This window comes from Juglans microcarpa x Juglans regia, chromosome 2D (genome assembly GCF_004785595.1).
Source record: "Juglans microcarpa x Juglans regia isolate MS1-56 chromosome 2D, Jm3101_v1.0, whole genome shotgun sequence".
Taxonomy (NCBI): domain Eukaryota; kingdom Viridiplantae; phylum Streptophyta; class Magnoliopsida; order Fagales; family Juglandaceae; genus Juglans; species Juglans microcarpa x Juglans regia.
The window spans coordinates 35,268,515-35,289,314 of NC_054596.1; the positions used below are offsets into that span (position 1 = coordinate 35,268,515).

At 36.3% G+C, this 20,800-nt stretch overlaps 2 protein-coding genes across 4 annotated transcripts; both read left to right on the plus strand.

Moving 5' to 3' along the window:
• Positions 1–7,087: 7,087 nt before the first annotated feature.
• On the plus strand, positions 7,088–13,111 carry LOC121250080. Of its 3 annotated transcripts, none has more exons than XM_041149005.1 (3): positions 7,088–7,282; positions 8,098–8,291; positions 12,666–13,111. In XM_041149005.1, the coding sequence occupies exons 2-3, from the start codon at positions 8,110–8,112 to the stop codon at positions 12,850–12,852; spliced, it is 369 nt and encodes a 122-aa protein (XP_041004939.1). In that variant the 5' UTR covers positions 7,088–7,282; positions 8,098–8,109; the 3' UTR covers positions 12,853–13,111. The 3 variants fall into 3 exon arrangements, with proteins under 3 accessions (XP_041004939.1, XP_041004940.1, XP_041004938.1); XM_041149006.1 differs by having other exon boundaries at positions 8,107–8,291; XM_041149004.1 differs by having other exon boundaries at positions 7,090–7,282; positions 8,084–8,291.
• Positions 13,112–15,640: 2,529 nt separating this feature from the next.
• LOC121250728 lies at positions 15,641–20,800 on the plus strand. Its single transcript, XM_041149926.1, has 7 exons — positions 15,641–15,901; positions 16,098–16,230; positions 16,854–16,957; positions 17,422–17,593; positions 17,711–17,851; positions 18,020–18,263; positions 18,382–20,800. The coding sequence occupies exons 1-7, from the start codon at positions 15,870–15,872 to the stop codon at positions 20,682–20,684; spliced, it is 3,129 nt and encodes a 1,042-aa protein (XP_041005860.1). The 5' UTR covers positions 15,641–15,869; the 3' UTR covers positions 20,685–20,800.

Sequence of the window (20,800 nt, forward strand, 5' to 3'; positions counted from 1 at the left end):
CAAGAGAATGAACTCGAAAGTATTATTGTTTTCTTGCTTTGCCAAAAGCAAGTTCCCAGAAGTTCCATTTGTATATTGATCAAAAGTAAAAAGTACCACTGCATGCTGAACTTTTTCTCTCTCAATTACAAGTATTTTATGAAGAATTTCTTGATACATCCTGCACATTATATATAATTTATTTTGAGAAATCATTGGTATATCAATTAGTATAAATAAAAAAATACTATTAATTTTAATATTTTTTTACAACTGTAATAAATACTACTGCAACAAATGATATCTTTATGCAGATACGGTTTGTTTCTGGGTTTGCAGCTAATTAAACAATGTAGTACTGGAGATCGATCATCGGAACTAATTATAAATTCTTACCTTTGAAAATTCATGTGTAGGTATAAAGCTGATGATCAACTTGTCATGGTCATGTCAGGCTTACCTAATCTTGCTCGATTAAGATGTGATTAGATATATATAATATCATGCTTTGCTTTCCTTAAACAACGATGCTTTACACCAAGCAATAGTCAACCACGTGATACCGTTCGAAATTAGTGCATCAGTGACCAAACCTGATCAAGCTTAAACTAGAGGCAGCAAACAGATTTGGCTAAAATTAAATACAGATATATCATGAAGACGACCTTATCATAATATTTAATAATCCTTTAACCAAGGGTACTGTAAATTATAAGCATAATCATAATCATTTTCTTATATATCTTATGATTTGCCATATATATATATATATATATATTGATCTTATATATATTTGGAGATAATTATTATTTTTTATTTTTACTACTATATAATTTAGAGATGACATGATCAAAACGATGGTAATTAAAACTTACCAATAAAGTTATTGGTATCGGGTGCGAAAGTAAATAGTAGATGATGTATAGAATTCTTCTTTTTCAAAATATTTTTGACGGTCTCTTTCATGCTAGCTAGCTATCCCACTTTGGGGTTTGGAACATATTTTTAAATGAAGTTTAAATTAGTTTAATCTTACTTTAATTAACAACTTTTTTTTTTCTAAATTCAACTAGTTATAATTATTAACAATCATTTTCTGATACATTAATTTAATGATTCAGTTGCTTTTATCATCTCTCAAGGCAAGTTTGGCAACAAAACGTTCTTAATTGATCTGTACTGTTAAAGTGCGTAATCACCTAATTAAAAGACTTAATTCCATGTCAAACATATTATATATATATATATATATATGTTTTAATTAAATTTAATTAGTTTCCCATTATGTGTACGTATATAGTGGTAGTAGTCATTAATTTTTCATTTATCTTAATCCAAATTGCTTAATTGTGGGTTTAAATGCAAGAAGGTCGAAATCATGCTCATGAGACTTTCAACTATTATTAAATCCAAATTATTTTTGGGGAATATTCGTTTAAAGCCCTATGATCTGATCTATGATTTATATAAAATGATGCCATTTTAATTATATGGTTCACTTACACCCCAAAAAAATCTAATTTATTTGCATTATTAACCTTGTTTTAATTACGACCTAATTAGATATCACTCGTTTCGTCTTAATATTAAAGAGCAGAGAAAAATATAATTCATAATATATACAAAAAAAAAAAAATGGATAAGAGTTAATTAAGGACACTTCGATCATGTCCAACCAAACAAAGCAAATCGACCGATCACAGCCGTACGTACGTCCCTCATGCAGTCACCCACCTTGGCTCACAAGGGGCAAATGTGGACAGAGATATTCATTAATGATATCTACGCATCACATTTTATAATATATTTCATAACATATATTTTAAAGTGGAGGTATTTTTGTAAAATAATGTTATTTTTATAAAGTATTTTACTAAAATACCATTTATTTTAAAACATGTTTGTGTAATATATTATAAAAAATTATGTGTGTTTATCATTTTTCAATTCAAATAATTGATAATTTTGAATACTAAATTGTTCATTTTGGTAGTTTTAGGTGCAATTTGAAATATGATGTGTTTGAAGGGGTATAAAACGAAATTTCCCTACTATTTGCTTAAAAGTCTAATAGGTCCGGCCTCTCATGTGTTTTATTAAGCTTTTTTACTCCTTAGTTTATATGATTAATTAATTAATTTGCAAAATTATCAATATATATAGTCCCTTCGTCAAACCTTTGATGAAGAAACCATTAGAAATGTCACATTAGTATTAATAATGGTTTGCGTACGGGCATGTCACATGACAGATTAGATATATATTGTTATGTGTATAAAATTTTATAAATAGTATATAAAAAAAATTCATTTAAAAGCCAAAAAGTTGAAAGAAATACAAGAAGAAAAATAAATAGAATAAAACAAGACCAAAAACATAAATACTAAAAAAAAATGCAATCTAAAAAATCCCTTTGCAGAAGGGCTTGGTCTTCCCCAACTTACCATTAAAAAAATGGAAGTTTCATCTATTAAGTTGTCTCATTTTTCCAATAATAAAGGAGGAAAAGTCTACGCTTGTTCTTCTAGTCCAACAACAAAGAGAAGAGCAAGACATGATATTGCATCTTGGGGAGTTCTTCAAGTTTAAAAAAAAAAAAAAAAAAAGGGCTGGCTATCTCCCCTTGTTAAAAGAAAAATGATTTTGTCACAAAGGAATTTTATAAAAGTAAACACATAAACTATCATAGCTTGATGTGGTATGTTAGATTATAAAGCTGTTTTTATTTAATGTAAAATAGATATAATGTATTATGCATGTCTTCACATGTTTGATCTAATGGCAATTAGAGTCATATATATATCAACAATTTCTGCAGTACATTGACATTTCTCATAGATCATTTGGGAAGCAGCAAGTAGTCATGTATTGCATTCTTTTTGTGTTCCCTCCAAATTGTTCTGTGAGGCTTTGAACCAACATCTCCTAATTTTATAGGGGAAGAGCATCTTCAACTATAGAGATCGGGAGAAGAGAAGGAAACTGAGGGCACATGTAATCACGCATGCATTTTCTACCTGAATTCATAATGTAAAGACCCTAAGAAACAAATTTACCTAAAGTTTAGTCACATCTTCCATCGGCTTTCAAACCATTAAGTTACTTTCCCATTAGGCAATAACTCGTAACTTGATGAAGGCATGAAATGCAAAGAAAATCATACAAATTAAAGAGTATAGGTTGTTTGGATAAAGAAAAATTCTAGATATAAAACTCACACTCCTGCACACTACTTAAAAATATGTGATTTTATTCATTTACCCTCTTATTTCATGAAATATAAAATATTTATGTCAGCCTGCCACTTCTCGAAAGCACGCTTGGCGATATAGCACAACTTTCGCCGCTCCTTGACCTCCTCCTCTAGGCGGTCATGATATGCCACAATCCACGCCGCCAGATCATTAATGCCCTACAAAAGAAAATGAAACAACCCAAGTAAGAAATTGCGTGGAAGCACAACAAGAAGAAAAACAAGCTGCATGGTACCTCAGAAAACCTGTCTTTTAAATGGTTAGCCATCTGAGCAATGGCTTCAGGTTGGGCATTGGCAGAAGTAGAGGAGGCATCGCCACTGGCATCACCACCAATGATCTCCCTAGGGCTAGGAACAACCCCGAGCTAGGAAGCCTTCGCAAGCCTCAAGGTTGAATCCACCACCCTCTCTAGCAAACCCCTGAGGTGTATAGGTGGAAGGGGGACTTGGCGTAGGCCAAGTCAGCCTCGATTAGGCAAATATCTTCTTGCAAAAAATTGCTCCATTCCTCTTCGAATAGGGAATCGATGTCTCCCTTAAAGGATAGGATACAGAGGGGAGGAAAAGATAGGCCTTCCCCATTGCCAACCAACAAAGGGGTACTTCCCCCAGAGAAATGACTGGTAAGGTCTCTGGGGCAGGTTGTTTTGCCCCCGCCTCAATGTGGACATCCTCACAGCAAGAGGATGTACGCCCAACTACGTCACCCTGATCAGCAGCCCTGACGCCCAAGTTTTCACGAACATCCCCAGTTGGGGAAGGAATGAGATCGTCTGCCATGGGTGGGTGAACCCCTGCGCCCGTGACAACATCCAAGTTAAGAGTAGTCACAATCGCAGCATCCAGCTCACCCTCCCTCACTCGACCTTCAACAACTGGAAATTCAAATGTAAGGTTGGCTACCAATGGGCGTGCCGGTCGGGGGGGTTCAACTTGGAAAGTGGCAGCCAAATCGAAGAGGGCAATGCTGGCCAAACTTTCAGCATCTCGCAGGCCAAAAGAACGTGGCCGCGCAGAGGAACCGCAAGGTACTGGAGTGCAGCAGTAACTGGCGGGGTGGGCAGATGAGCTTGACCGCCCTCCGAGGGTGCATCAATTTCCTCTAACTGCGGCATAGGGAGCTCATTGGTGGCTGGCTGCATAGGCGTCTAAGTCCGGGCACCTTCCAAGGGCGCCAAAGCTTCCATAGGCAATGACATGGGAAACACAGCTATGGCGGGCGACGTGGATGTCTGGGCATGGGCACCCTCTGAGGACGCCAGAGTTTTCTTTTGTGGAGGCGATGAGGGAGGAGAATTTTCAGAGCGAGCTCTTTTTCTCTGACTTTTATCGTCATTCTTTTTCTTGCTTCTTGTTTCTTACTTCCCTCTTCTCTTCACTTTCTTTCTTCTCAGACCTTTTCTTCTCTTTCTTTCCTTGCTCGGACTGGCCATCCTCCTTATTTTTCTCAGAGGGTTTTCGTAAAGGAGCAAGAATTATATCTGAAATCATGAACGAAAGCCCCTGAACATGGGAGCAATTGGGGGACATCAGAAATCGATCAATGTAATCAGGCGTCAGCAAAAAATCAGTCCAAAGATCTTCAGGGTGGGCCGCAGCCTAAGAACGAACAATCTTAATTTGGGCCAGCTCCCGATGCGACAAAGGCGGCATGGTTGCCCACAAACTCTTATCTTCAGGAAGAGGGCGCCAAATCGCCTTAACTGGAAAATCTCGGAAAAGAGCTTCTTGGGCAAGAAAGTCCCAGCCCTGGCCAATGATAAAGAAAAACTTGGTTGTCCAAACTTTGGTGTTAGAATACCGAGTTTCAAATCGGGCCAAAGTTTGCCCTTTATCTTTCTTGTCAAAGCTGGCAACATTGCCTTTGGTGGCTGACGTTGTAGAAAGCCAAAAACTCTCAAGCGGTCGGGTTGGGGTAAAGGTCCCCAAGAGGCTCCAAGACCATACGGGAAACAATGCAGGTATAAAGATAAGCCCTCAATGCAAAAGGATGGAGTTGAGCGGGCGCTGAGGAAGTCCAAGATGTCGCCAAGGGGGAGACAAAGGGAATTCTCAACCCATGGGAAATCAAGGACGTGGTCAGAGTAACCTTGCCTGCAAAACCCTCATCATCACAACACCCCGATGGGGGAACCTTCATCATCGCCTCCTCATGGATGCGATATTCTTCCCGAATCTCGGGAAGATGCTTCTCTCGAAAGGCTGAACGCCACCCATGCCCATCGAAGGTTGTGCCCTCCGGGACTTGAAAAGGTTGTACAGAGCTGTCACCATGTTTAGCCATGAAAACTGGAAGAGAAAAGAAGCAAGAAGACAAAGAAGACAGAATGGGAAAGAAACAAAAACAAGAAAGGAAGCACGGGCAAGAAAGGCACAAGGGGGAAAATTGAGCAGAGAGAATGATGAAGAAGATAAAGAAGGGGTATTTAAAGAAGGGCGAATACGAAATGCTAGCAGCGGTAGACATCATGGCCTGGCATTGAATCTAAAGAGTAACCGTCACACAAAAGCCCTCTCCCATTTCGCCACGTCAGCAGGAAATCATGGGGGCTCCTCTATTTTTGAAAAAGTGAAACAGCATAGGAAGATGCATATGAAAGACTGACGGATACTCAATAGTTCATAGATGGGATGGGCTTGTCCCAACAGCCTTCTTATGCGCATGCGCCTTGTGCATAACCAAGCCCGTGGTAAGCCATTAAAAGATTTAGGGTTGGAAATAAAGAGGGGACCCATAACGAGGTTCACGACACTTATGAGGCAACAAGATTTATCAACATGAATTCCCTACACCATGGGGCGAAGAGAATTAGCAAGGTAGCTGGAGGGCCTATTTTAGTTGAGGGCCCATTATGTGTTAAAAGCTCAATATAAAAGAAGCTCAGTATAAAAGGCTCTTTGTTAACCGAAGGGAATTAGAGAGTCCAAGACCCAGCAAAGTCACACACACACCGCATGCCACTTTTCACAGGAAGATAGAGATTTCATGCAGATACGTGATCAGTTCGGTTATTGGGTAATGATCCACACCGATAAACTCTGCACTAGATAGACATCACCTCGGAATCTATATATACCAGGTAACCCTTGATAGTAAGGGATCGATCTCTCTCTTTTGAATTCTGAATTGTTTGTTAAACTTACTGACTTAAGTATCGGAGTTTTCTCAGGCGTATCACGCCGAAACTTCTTGTCATCACGCAAGTGAACAGTTGCAAATTGGAAGTGAGATACGTCCTTTACAGACACATCATTCTTCCATATTAGATATGATAATTATATTTCTTAATCCTTTTTGTGATATTATCTGTCTCTACAGAGGATTTATATATTTTAGTAGAACTTTTTTTTCCAACCAGACAAACATACCTCGCACGTTGAACCACCGCTAGTGTGTATATATATATTACTTATCAATATATATATATATATATAGCTTATTTTCTACAATTAGTTTTTTAAGGAAAGTAAAAGTTAAGGGAGGTATTATTTTTTAAGAGTTTTACTACTCATCATCCTCATACGTCACACATCACACTTATTTTAATTCTTTTTTAAATTTTTAAAAAAATGAAAAAAATGTGTGGTGTGAGAATGATGAGTATAATTTTTTATTTTTTAATTAACACGAGAGTTATTTTTAGAGTTTTGGTATTCATCATATCCACACATCACATATCACATTTATTATTATTTTTTATTTTTTTAAATTAATTGAATTTTTTTATTTATTATTCATACATTATATATTTGATAAGAGAAAAAAATTAAAAATTAAAAAAATTATGTAATGTACGGTGAGAGAATAATAAATAAAATTTTTCAATTTTTTGACGCGAAATGTTTAACCCCTATTTATTTTCAAACAAACGAGTGAAGGGTCCAGCCACTGGTTAAACCCCTCTCAATTCCCTAAACGTCCTCTCTTTTTCACGCTCACCGATCAAACCTAGCGGCGGCGATAAAGCCAGCAGCGACAGAGCCAACAGGCTCCTATCCGTTTTGTCCTTTTCTCTGCTCTTCATTTCAAATCAAGAACAATAAAGGGTAAATCCTTAGAATTCACTTCGTCTGCATCTAAGATTTGCAGTTATGTTAATTGTATGCTTGTCATATACGAATATTTTAATTGGGTCGCTTGGGATTTTCATTTTCAGGCTTTAGATCTTGTGTTTTTTTGGTAGATCCACCTCTGTTCCTGCGCTTTGTGACACTCCCTTATTTTGGAAAAACGTACTTGTGAAGTATGACCATCGAAATGTAGCATGTGAATGCTTAAATTTAGAATTTTAGATTCATACCCCGAATGCGTTGAACGCGAAGTGGTTATGAACTGAAGTATTGGTCTTTTGAGCGCGAGACTGGTATTTATGCTGTGTTAGGTTGTGAATTGAATGAACCCTAATTGTTAATCCTATCTGTATTGGTTATGGCTTGTTTTCCCTCACTGGTCCTGTTGAATGAATAGAATAGCGATGGGGTTGTGTTTTTGTGCTCCTTGTTTCTCTCTTATGTCGGAAGTTGCCCCGCCGTAGCTTACTAGGGTTGATTTGGTGCTAAGAAAACGTAGAAAAAGCTTGGAATTGAAAGTTTCCTAGCAGATTTAACTGTAATTGGACCTGGGCTAAAAAGAAGTTTGCCTCACAAAATTTTGTGGCTCGGTTTGCTATGTTTAGAATAATATTGCAAGTTGCTTTGAATTTTTATTTCTCTCCATTACTATCCTCAATACCCAAAATAGTGTTCATTTGATATGAAAACTATTATCTTTGAAATAGTAAATCCTTTTTTTGATTTAGCATTGACATGGCTAACTGAGTATTCCATCGTATATCGGCTTATTTTTAGTGATTAAAACTTAGTTTGGGAAGGTGATGGCGACAAAGTTGCGGCAGTTACAATCTAAGGCTTGTCAAGCAACGCAGTTCGTCTCCAAGCATGGAGGTGCTTACTACAAGCAGTTGTTGGAGCAGAACAAACAATACATTCAGGAGCCACCCACAGTGGAGAAATGCAACCTCTTGTCAAAGCAATTGTTTTACACTCGACTTGCTAGGTTGTAGTTCTACTACCCTTGTTGTCATGGCATTTGAAATTAATTTTCAGTTGGTTTTGCTGGGCTTTTTCTCACTGATTTGTCTGATGAATTGTGTTCCTTGGTAGTGTGATAGATAGCTCAAAGACATTTGAATACAAGATTTTAGCATTCTAGATCTTTAGACAAAACAATAACTTGCAATTTATCAAATGTGATGTTAAAATGCTATAAAAAAATGTTTTAAATAAGGATAAAATTAGTTGTATAAGTTTTTTAGTATAAGTTATATTTAATCATATTCTAATGGCTTTGGTTGTGGACCATGTATATTAATGCAAATATCCGAAAATGAAGTAGGAGTTTGGTATGTTTTTTTGGTAGAGCATGACATTTATTCACGCAATGCTGACTGGTGTTATAGATTGCTCACAGTTGGTGCCAACTTAATATGTTTCTTGTTATTGGCTTTGTGAGTAAGAGTTTGGTATGTTTTTTTGCTAGAGCATGACATTTATTCATGCAATGCTGACTGGTGTTATAGATTGCTCACAGTTGGTGCAAACTTAATATGTTTCTTGTTATTGGCTTTGTGAATAAGAGTTTAGTATGTTTTTTTGGTAGAGCATGACATTTATTCATGCAATGCTGACTGGTGTTATAGATTGCTCACAGTTGGTGCAAACTTAATATGTTTCTTGTTATTGGCTTTGTGGTAAGACACTGCATGTGATGGGCACTATAGTTACACATGATAGGGTAAACATCTCAGGTTATGCTCTTAACTTGTCCACTTGAATGTTTGAGAAGTTTCAAGCTCTGTGCAAGATGACTTGTAAGGAGGGATTTGGTTCAAATGTCTATAGGACCGTTAGATAGCATCCTTGCCATGGATATAGCCACCAACATTTTTTTTTTTATAGTAAGAGTTCTTATTTTGGGTCTTTAGTTCGTCCTGCTTGTTGGAGTAATTAATGTTTAATTTCTTTCTCTTGTTGTTCTAAGATCATATTTTATTACCCTTCTCATGATATTTATCATTTGTTGTGCTAGTTGGATTTCATGTATGTATTGGAGTCATAGATTTAAGATGGAAGGATATCGTTCTTCTTGTTTTCTGTGAACAGTAGTATATGCAGCATGCCAATTGCTGTAAACATACTTCAAAATAAGTTGTTATGTGGATATATTCTTTAATAGGACAATTAATTATCAGTTTCAAATGTGCTAGTGTTTAGGTGTAGATATTGAATCAGGTGCCCTTTGAAGAGTCTTTTGGGCTTATTTTGGGACTTTCAAGGACGGGTAATGGATTAGGATACTTTTTTAATGTCATTACGTTGGGGGAGAGGTGATTATAAATGTTTGGAACTTCCACTCTGGTTTTATAAAATCATCAACCTTGGTCGCTTAATGAGTTTACTCTTAATGAGCGCCTACATAACCTTTTCCTTATTCTATAAACCAATTACCATACGATCTAGTCTGGATTTAAAAAGTAAAGGCTCGTAATAAAGAAGATGATATTGTTCTAATGAGTCACACCACAAGTGTAAAATATTATATTGATGAGAATTTTGTGCTTTAAATCAGTATTGCAAAAACTGCCAAAATTAGAACCTGTTAAGTGAATTCAATACCACTAGAATGAATTAAATATAATGAATGATAATTTCATTGCTTGTGCATCGTTGAAGAGGCTCTTTTAGAAATTAGGTTTAATAGCTTGTGGATAATTATTGTAGTGGTCCCTGGGCTTTAATCTTTTTTCAAACTGGTTGTTAGGGTGATATACTTTCAAAAGATTCCTGAGGTGAGGAACTTATATGAAACTGGTGCTTTTATCCAAATTTACTAATTTAGAGTGGTACTTTTATCCAAATTTCGTTAATTCATTAACTGAAATTGCTGACGTGTTGGTCATTTGCCATGTCATAAGAAAATATTAAAATGTTGGAAAACATTAAAAATAAAAGAAAAGATAAAAAAATAAATAAATGTACTAAAATATAAAATAAATAAAAAAACGTATTCAAATTTAAAGAAACATAAAAAGCTGACAGGAAAATAAAAAATAAAACTTAAGAACTTTAAAATAAAATAAAAAAATAAAAAAATATAATATAATATAATATTAATTATATTAAATATAAACAACATTAAGGATTGGAAAATGCCATGCACGAGTGTGTTTTTTTTAATTTTTTATTGTTGAAATTTTATTTTATTTAAGTTTTCTTTTTCTAACTTTAGTTTATAATGTTAAATTTATTTATTTTATTTAATTTATTAATTTTTGTTTTGTTTTTAGTTTTTCAAGTTTATTTTTTTTAAGTTGTATTTTTTCTATGTAAGCCAATCAGTTTCATATGGTGATTGAGAAGAGTATTTTGAACTTCAGAATGAAGTTGTTAAAGGAAGGCTAATGATCAAATACCAACGATCACTACAGAAATTTTTCCTAATTTGAAGTAAAACTTTACTCATAATATTATGGCCAGTAATATTATATGATGGTGTGTTGGAGCAGAAAAGTCATTAAATCATGCACCTCGTCGTCTAGGTCCCATTCCATAATTCTAAATCCTTTAACAACCACATATACTTTTAACATTCCAACTGCTTTGTTGATAATACTTCGGATAGGGATGGTAGCATGTAATGAGGTGTGTTTGACTCATAGATTCTTGATTGGGAGGACTTGCATTCCCACAATTTTTTTTTTTTTTTTTGATTGGCACTGGGTGTCCAAGAAATATCCCGGGGTTGCACAGGCCCTCGTTAAGGAGTTTCCCACAAGTGCACCTCAGGTAATTCCAGGGAATAATCTCCCAGTCTGATGGCCCCTTGCACCTAAGGGGATTTGAACCTTAGACTTGGGGGGAGCATATCCCCAAACCCAAGGCCTTTACTACTTGAGCCAACTCGACTTTGCACTCCCACAATACTGTTGATATAGATGTATGGTATCCTGTTGTTGAAATCTGTCTGAGTCCAATTCGGGTTTTACATCTATTCTTCATCCCTGCCATGCATCAAAGCTAACTTGGGTCTTAAATCTATCCTGTGCTTTGACCAAGTTCCAGGTCTTGGTCCTCCAAAGCGGCTGCATTAGGGGTAGCTCCCTACAAAGTGGGGATAATTGCTACCCTACCTTGCAATCAATTATTCATTGGTTCGTGCGCTCGCTGGCATTCTCATTTTGCTACCAACTCTCTCTTTCTTTGTCTTGATTTGATGTCGTACATACACCCTGATCAGTGATATTCTTCACTTCTTTCATGATGAACATGATTTTCTTTTCCTTTTCTGACCATACCCATACCTCTTCAGTATGTGTTAGCATGTTCCAGTATATTTTTTCAAATTGGCCATGTGTCAGTACTATTCACTACTACTTTTATCTTTATTTGGCCCCAAAAACTTCTTCTTAAAGACATTATTGCAGTGGCAAACATATGGATTCTGTTATGTTTTGATTTACTGTAGTATTACTTATACTTATCAAAGGAGTTATATTTTTATTTATAATAACATTTTGCTGCCCACTATAGATGACCAGGGAATTGCATCATACTCTTATAATTTTATCAATTTATGTGAGCAAATATCATACTCTTATAGGTATTAATTCTTGAGATGCTAATTGCCTGATCACACTGTCTTTCCTCTGTTCAATTAATGCTTTTACGTTGAGATGGAATAAAAGAAAGGAATATCATCAAGATGTAAGCTTGAATTGGCAGTTTAACTGTCTGTTCCAGTTCCCATCATGGAAGGTGGTAAGGAGAAGATAAGATTTGAGGGACTTAGATGATTACATAGAATGGATACTGTTCTATATCGAATTTTGCACCTTACTGGAAAAGAACTTCAAAAGCACTTTGTGGACAAAATAAACGTTGCCCAATGTCTTCTGCACAGTTGAACTCAGAAGCCTCAATCTGTTTTGGATTTTGGTAATAGAAAATAGAAAATCTATTGAATAACCTTACAGGACTTGCCAAAAAAAAAACAAATCTTTGGTAATTCTGAAATCACGATATAAGGTTCTATTTTTCTGTTTCACGAGAATCCATTCATGAAAATGGTTTTATGATGTTTCTCATTCTCACTTTGCCTTGGGTCATGCTTGCTAGAATCAGTCAGTGACAATGTGTCTGATACCTCCTTCACTAATATTTATTTGGGTTACAATGTTTTCTTGCTATATGGTAAATGCTGTCTCAAAAGAAAAAAAAAAAAATGAATAGCTTATCCCCTCTTCTGGAGAAAACTTAGCATCACAAATGCATGTTTTTCTAGACCCGTTAGTGAAATATATTGTGGTTTTGCTTCAGATTTATAAACATACATCTGAAACTTTATGGGACTTATTTCTTATGTTCTGTACAGTATTCCTGGCCGTTACGAGGCATTCTGGAAGGAAGTTGATTATGTCAAGCATTTATGGAAGAACAGGCAGGAGCTGAAGGTTGAAGATGCTGGTATTGCAGCTTTATTTGGGCTGGAATGCTTTGCATGGTTTTGTGCTGGGGAGATTGTGGGGAGGGGTTTTACTATCACTGGTTACCATGTCTGAGAATGACAACTGTTTTTAGGGGTTTGAATGTGTAAGCTTCTCTTTTCATTTGAGCGATTGGAATCGCGGGAACCCTGCATCAAATTTTTGTTCTAAAAAACTTTTGAAGCTGGGAAATCTGTGGGAATTTCTCTGGAAGCCTTAATAATCCATGCATTTGAAGTAACTACTTCCTATATACCTTTTTGTTGCAGTTGTTATCTATGTTGGAAGCAACTGCTGCCCATGAATGAATGAAAATACTGCAAATTTATATTGATTTACTGATTTACCACTCCAACATCAGTAACTAATATTTATATGTTTGAGCATCTTCTGTGATTGATACACTCGAAAGTAGAATCCAGTTTGGTGTGATGGGACAATTCGGCTACTGTAATCTACTTATTTTTAAAGTAGGCAATTTGGATGAGCTTTTACTTTAATTTCTATACAATATCACAACACTTTCTCCAAATCTTGGTGTCTAGCATTTTGCAAATATTTACCTGATCTATTCCTGCAATGACTTGTTGTTATCCCATGTTGAAGACCATCGGGCCATGGCAGTCAACAGATAGAATTCTGCCGACCAACTTCGATGCTATTGTCAGTCAGGACTCAGGGTGATTGTTCTTACGTCTTAGGTATTAACTGGGCTTAAGACCATAGAAGAATTTCTCCCTTGATCTATTAAACATGGTTTACACTTTACAGATGTAGCTCACTCTTAAAATAGGAATAGGAATTTAAAAAAAAAAATGAAAAAACAGCAGCATAAAAACAAATCCAATTTAGTTGATTTATGAAGTCACTTAAATTGTACTGTATTAATGAAAAATACACTCTTCACACTGTTGATGTGCCAATACCTGATTTGCAAGAAAAATGCTTAAAAATCAATCTCTTACAAATCAAATGTTGTTATGTCGGCAATGTGGAAGATTTGTTCTATATACTGGCTTGCAAGTACAAGTAATCGATATCAAGTGGTGTAATTGAGGATTATAAAATTTAGGGTGAAAAGTTCTATTACTCTTTCTTTACTATTTTTTAAAGAAAAAGGCTATTATTCATCATGAGTCTTGTCTCCACTGGTTATATAAATTGATATGTCGTATTTTAAGTAGCAATTTTTTTATTTAAAAAATTGATTTATGAAATAATTTAAAATGTGCTACATGTAACTAAAAATAATTAATCAATACTAAATTTAAGTATTGCTCAATATTAATTTTCCTAGAGAAAAACCATGGGATGATGTTGATGCTTGTTGCAATCACCATGATGAAAACATCGGACACATGGAATGAAACTTGCTTTCATGCATTGCAAATGTATTTGGTTTTTATGCCATCCATTGATGCTAATAGGTAGCATTGGTTGAGGAATGAAATGGCTAATATGAAAGAAGAGGTGGGAAAGCATGAGTAATCTCTCCTATATATCCCTTCATTTATGTTTCAAATAAGAACGATTTTATAGGAAAGTGGAAGAGATTTTTTTGTTGAGTAATGCTAGATACAGTTTTAGAGTATGCAAGTCTTGTGTACTCACTCTTCTTGAAAAGAAGTGAGACCTATTATTAAAATTTGAATTTTTTTAGGTAAATCTCAAATTTATTCACTTTTTTTAAAAAAGAGTGTGCAAGACTTGTACACTCTAATACTGAATAAATCATTTTCGTTTTTGTATATTTTAGAATGAAGAATTCATTTATGGGGAGAACGAATAGCAACATAAAGAAAACTGATAAATTTGTCTATGTATATAAGGACAGAACTACTTTAAGACTTGAGGGGTTTTGGCCCCCCAAAATTTTTAAAATTTGATGAAAATTAGGTTTTAGAAGGTGTTTTTATAAAGTAGCCTATATAAAAATTAGCATTTAATCCCTTGAAATTATTTTTTTCTTAACTTAGCCCCCAAACTAAATTTTCTCTTTCTTTTGCATATGATGAATTGTATCTCTTTCTTTTGTTTGGCAGAGTCGCCTCTTTGGATGGATTTGATCGCAGTCATTCTGCTGTGTATACTCATTTAAGTTGCATGTGGCTCTTGGAGGAGAAGAAGAAGTTGACAAAAGAAAATTGCTAATGGAATCTAAAAGAATATGCAGATTCTTGACTAGAAATAAAGATACCGAGAAGACAGACAGACAGACAGCGAGACACAAGCAGTCCAGCACTGCCAACTTGTCCTAAATTTAATGGGTCTCGCTTTCAGTGATGGCAACAAGATCCACTATTATATGGGTAGTAATAAACTTACTATCTATTTATTAGTCAAGTATATTTCAATTTTTTTTAATTTTTAAATTTTCTTTTAAGTATTTTTTAACATTTTTAATCATTAAAAAAAAATTAAAAAAATATATAACTTTACTAATATTTATTTCCTTAATCATTAAGTAAAATAAAAAATAAAATACAAAAAGAGTAGTAGATGAATAATAATATGATAGTAACCCTATCATTATTTCTAATATGTACTAGGTAACAATTTTACTCACGTATTCTCAATCGGGCTCGGTTCAAATACACAAAAAATTTCATCTCATCTCATTATTATAATTTTTCAAATTATCGTATAAGCAATTTGCAAAGTAATTAAATATTGATGAAAACAATGAGACTTTGTGAGCATCGTCACACAGGAGAAGGAGAATATTCACAATTTTTGTATGAAGCTGATTGGTACAACAAAATAGTTTGGTCAACCCTATCCATCCCATGTACTAGCCTGCAGGTTGGTTAACTCCGAAAGACGGTAGAGACCAGACAAAGGACTACTTTCTACTTGCTCCCATACCCAAAAGCCTTCTGAAATTGCTGCTTTCTGCTTAATTCGGTTTCCTTCGAGTTACCGACGGAGGAATCCAAGTGATTATAAAGGAAAAGAATGTCATTTCCGTTTCCATTGTGAACTTGTAATTCCATCGATTCCACGAAAGTCCGTATTGATTCCCTTTTTTTTTTTTCTGAAGTTTGCTCTGCAACGCGAAGGATCTGAACTTCGGCCTCAAACTTCGAATAGCTATGCTAAGTAGGAGTTTCAAGGCCGCCAAATGGTAAAGACTTTACCTTTACTTGGCTGTCGTCTAGATTCCAAGCTTTCTTGGAAACCAAACGTATTCTTTGTTACTTGCTTCTCTAGAATCAAAGCAATATTATGTCCTTTTTCTTCTTTTTTTTTTTCTCTCTCCTGATTTTACTGTTTGATTGACAAGGTTTTTATCGGATTTGGATTGCTGGTTTTTGATGCAGCAAAACTGCGTTGAAGCTTGCGGTGTCGCGCATAAAGCTGTTGAAGAATAAGAGGGAAGCGCAGGTGAAGCAGCTGAAGAGGGCAGTAGCTAAATTGCTCCAGTCAGGGCAGGACCGGACTGCCAGAATTCGGGTATACTATGACACTCTGAATTCTTCCATTAATCGTTTGCCGGTGTTTGGGTATGTACAATTACACGGGCATTTCACGTCATTTATGTTGTTAACGTTGCACCCCATCTCTTCGTTTTCCATTTGCACCCAATTTGGAGGACGAAAGGGCGAGATTTCTGCCACCTCAATTTTTTAAGGACTGGATTGGAAGATTTTAAGTTTCGGATGAAAACCAAACCTGTGTCGATTTTCAAGGGCCAAAATTGTAGCTGAGTGGGAGCTCCTAACTCTTAACTTGCTTGCTTTCCTCTCATAAAAGACTAGACCTTAACTGCTCTGTTTTCCTTTGCTTACTCTTGTGATAGCATTCGTGCTCCACAGCCATGAGGCACTTCAATGGAAGTAAATATCTCATGGACATGAAGTATACAAGTTCCTGGTTTTTGCAACTCGGTTGGTTGTAAACTTGTAAATCTACCCGGACCAAGATCTTTACACTTTGCTTATCACGTCTGACGTTAACTGTACATTATATCTACGTTAGTTTGGTTCTTCCTTTGTTAAGGTTTTCACGGTGATAGGAAGTGTATACATCTTTTTTTTTTTTTTTGGTTAATTTTTTCTTTACCTCCTGCATTTCAGGTTGAGCATGTTGTCAGGGAGGACAAGACAACATCTGCATATGAACTGATTGAGATATACTGCGAGCTTATTGTGGCACGCCTATCAATCATTGACTCGCAAAAGTATGAAATTGTGTTGAAAAAAATAACAGCTGTCTTTATTAATCTTATAATTTGTTGAGAATTTTCATGTTGGAGTTACTTGGGCAGTTGGGAAATGCCTGATGTTGTTTAAAGTCATGTTTAATCATGTGGCTCTAAAGTGTGTGTATATCTAAATATATATGTACTAGTACTATTTAGCTTCAGTCCCACTGACTGAGACATGAATTATGGTCTTGTAGGTCCTCTACTCTTAGATTGAGCATAAGGTCTTTAAATAAGGTTGACGGTTGACTCACAAAGCTATTAAAGGAAGTAAATTTCAACATTATGAGAAGTGTTGTGGTCTTTAAAGGTTTCTATTTCCCGTGGTTAGGATGATAATTAATAAAATAATGTGGTCTTTGTTGGTTGAACTTCCTAAATTCTTAGTTCTTGCATTTTGAGAGCTTGTATTGTATTAATATTTTCTAGTCTTTTTCCAGAAACTGTCCCATTGATATGAAGGAAGCAATTTCAAGTGTAATATTTGCATCTCCAAGATGTGGAGACATTCCCGAGCTCATGGATGTCCGCAAGCATTTTACAGCTAAATATGGGAAAGAATTTGTTTCTGCTGCTATTGAATTACGACCAGAGTGTGGTGTAAGCCGAATGGTAGGTTTTCAGACGCTGCATGTTTTTTGGATGATTCAAAATTACAGAGAGTAACATACAATCTGAGAACGGACTATGGTTTAGGTTACTGCTTTTTGATAACTTTGTCCTATTCAGTTGGTTGAGAAATTATCTGCCAAAACACCTGATGGCCAGACAAAGATCAAAATTTTGAGAGGCATTGCTGAGGAACATAACGTTAAGTGGGATCCTAACTCATTAGAAGAGCAAGATACAAGGCATCCTGAGGATTTGCTGGTAAGATTCAATCATTTGAAATTAGTCCTTACATTACTTGATGTGACATTGTCGTAGAGCCTAGCCAATATTAAAGTCAGGAAGCAATAATGTATTTTTTTTTATATATTTGTATTTAATTGTTTTAAAGGGGTTTTTTGTTCATTCCATTTTCAAATATTTGATCAGAATGGACCAAACACTTTTGAGAAGGCCAGTAAAATATTTTTGGAGCCTCGTGTCCAAGCTTCACCAAGTCGTGATGACAAGGGACCTCCAAATGTTCATGTTCCTCCTAAACATGATGCATCTGGAAATTTCTACGAGCAACATGCAAGATATTCACCTACCTCCCAAAATGTTAATTCTGCAGATGGTGGTGCCAAAAGAGTGACAACATTTGGTACATTTCATTCAGATGTGGGAACTCCAGGTATGTGAAGTATTCGTTTGAAGATGGTAAATGGTTACTCCTTTGAGGTCTCATATAGAGGCAATTTTTTGTATCTACTTTCTCTCAAAGTGGATTTATAGGCTTCTGTGTCATATAGGAAATGAAAGTGAAGAGAGAGAGTCCACGCATTCGTATTCTGGGTATGGGAATGCTTTTTCTCTGGGTGGGAAGAATTGGAATATGGAATTTAAGGACGCTACAGCTGCTGCACAGGCAGCTGCTGCATCTGCAGAGCTTGCAAGCATGGCTGCCAGAGCAGCTGCAGAGCTTTCAAGCCGTGAAAAGGTCACTAGGCAATATTCTATGGAATCACCGAAGTCCTCTGCTTGTGCGCTAAGTGGTAGAGAGTCGCAAAAATATGCCAGATCACAATTGCGAGGTGAACATCTTACCAAACATCCGGTTAATAATGCCTTTCCTGGAAGAAATTCTTGGATGCATGAAGATCAAATTGATCGCACTGAGCAAGATATCCTGGCAGGAGAAACTGAAAATTTTTACAGGAATAATCATAAGAACACTGATAAATCTACCCGGTCAGCTTCCTTGAAGTCAACTACAGCTTCCATTGATAATGGTCCATTGGTTAGTGGTTCCCAAAAGACAGATAGATATCCTCAAAGGAATTCATCTGATCTAAAGAACAGTGATTCTATAGGTGGGGAGAGTACGAAGAGACGATCCAACAACAATGAGGCAAAATTTGTTAGCAAAATGAATGATAATATGGAATATGAGAACATTGATTATAGTGGAGATGCAGGTATCAGAAGACAATCCAGCAGAGTTTCCTCTCATTCTCATTCAAGCACTTTCATTGATGATCAGAATGATATCTTGAATTTGAACCGCCAGAACCTAGGGCACGATGCTGGTCGGGAACCTTTTGCTATTGATCAAGGAAGCATCCACAGCGACCATGAGGAGACTTCTTATGACAAGGATTCTATAGTTTTTGATGAATATTGTTCAGATACTGATGACTATAAATTCAATGTAGACAAAGTGTTCAAGGGACAAGAATCTAGTTTGCATTTTTCTTCTCCAGGTAGAGAATCATCTGAAAATCTCTTAGGAAAGAGAAATGCTTTGAGCGCCAGGAAAAACATTGATGAGTTATTTGGAAAGTCCCATTCCCCATCACATTCTTTCGGCAAGCAACATTCTTCTCTTCTATTTTCTGAAAGTTCTGTGGCTCCTGCACAACCACATGACCTGTCACACATGACTTGTGACTATTCAGATGGTGAAAGTTCGGGTGGTGGAGAGGATCTGGAGAAATCCAAGTTTGTTGGGAGTAAGAAGGGTGGTATGTATCCTCGTGAACAGAATGTTTACTCCAGTAATTCAGAGTTGTACAAGATTGCAAGTCAGGGGTTAAAAGTATCATCTACACAGAGAGAAAATTTAGCGTATAAGAGAAAACCACGGTTGCCACCCTCTTCAATTGATTCAGATCACATGGAAGTAGGTCTTGAAACAAACCAAGGAAAAGAATTTTGTGGTATCTATGATAGAAAGTTCGGTTATAGTGACCTGCCATCTCCAAAACTTGAGAAATCTGGATCAGATTTGAGAACCAAGGACAAGGAGCACGTGCCAGGGTTACCAGATACATGGAAGGATGACGAACTTCTGAAAGGGTCTAGTTCAGATAGTGGTAGTGGGTTGAACCTTGGAAAGTTGACAGGCGGCCTTCGAAATAAGGGTTTCAGGCATCCACCTTATACTACAAATACATCAGGAAATGCATCATCATTCACAAAACTATCAGGCAATACTTCTTCCATGATTGATCAATCCTCTCCTTCTGTAACTGTCCGGACTTCAATCAGTCCTAATGTTCACAATCGTGAGCCACGCAATCAGAATGTGGCTCTAAAACACAGTAAAGAACCAAGTTCAAGAGCTCTGGTCTCATCTTCTGATTCTGATGAGGATTCTGAGCATGCCTTAAAACAGAATATTAGCAGCAATCAAGAGCCATACAATCAGAAAGTAGGCAGGGAAGTAAATAAACATTCAAGCTCAAGGGTCTCAACTAGATATTTTAATGCAGATACTAGTGATTCTGAGGGAGATCATCCTAAACAGGATTTCACTTGTAATGCTCGCACAATTACTGGGTTTTCTCAGAGGACAAAAGCTGCTGCTTCAAGTACCAGTAGGAGTTCTTATTCGAAGGCTACAGATAGCTCCGCGGTGTCATTGACTCCTGACCATGCAGCAGGAAGGAAATCCTCTTCAAGGATATCCTATGCCACGGAAGATCTACCAAAGTCCTTGTCTCAGACCAAGAGTTCAGGTCACTTGGGAAATTCTGAGCAGCGTCCGCCAGCAGTGCAGGCAACTTCTAAGCCAATGCTAGAATTTGAGAGGTCCCGAATGGGGACAGTTTAAAGTCATCCACAAGGAAACATTCTTCTGGTTCTTTTCCAAGGATACCAACATCAGGTAGCACTGAGATTCCGAAGTCTGCAAGTTCAAATGCAGATCAGATTCCATCTAAGGAAAAG

Excerpts from the sequence above, each read along its gene's own strand:
- LOC121250728 (XM_041149926.1), top strand. The coding sequence starts at position 15,870 with ATGCTAAGTAGGAGTTTCAAGGCCGCCAAATG. Across the intron at positions 16,958-17,421 it reads TCAATCATTGACTCGCAAAA|AAACTGTCCCATTGATATGA; the intron begins GTATGAAATTGT and ends GTCTTTTTCCAG. Across the intron at positions 17,594-17,710 it reads AGTGTGGTGTAAGCCGAATG|TTGGTTGAGAAATTATCTGC; the intron begins GTAGGTTTTCAG and ends TGTCCTATTCAG.
- LOC121250080 (XM_041149005.1), top strand. The coding sequence starts at position 8,110 with ATGGCGACAAAGTTGCGGCAGTTACAATCTAAGGCTTGTCAAGCAACG. Across the intron at positions 8,292-12,665 it reads TTTTACACTCGACTTGCTAG|TATTCCTGGCCGTTACGAGG; the intron begins GTTGTAGTTCTA and ends TGTTCTGTACAG.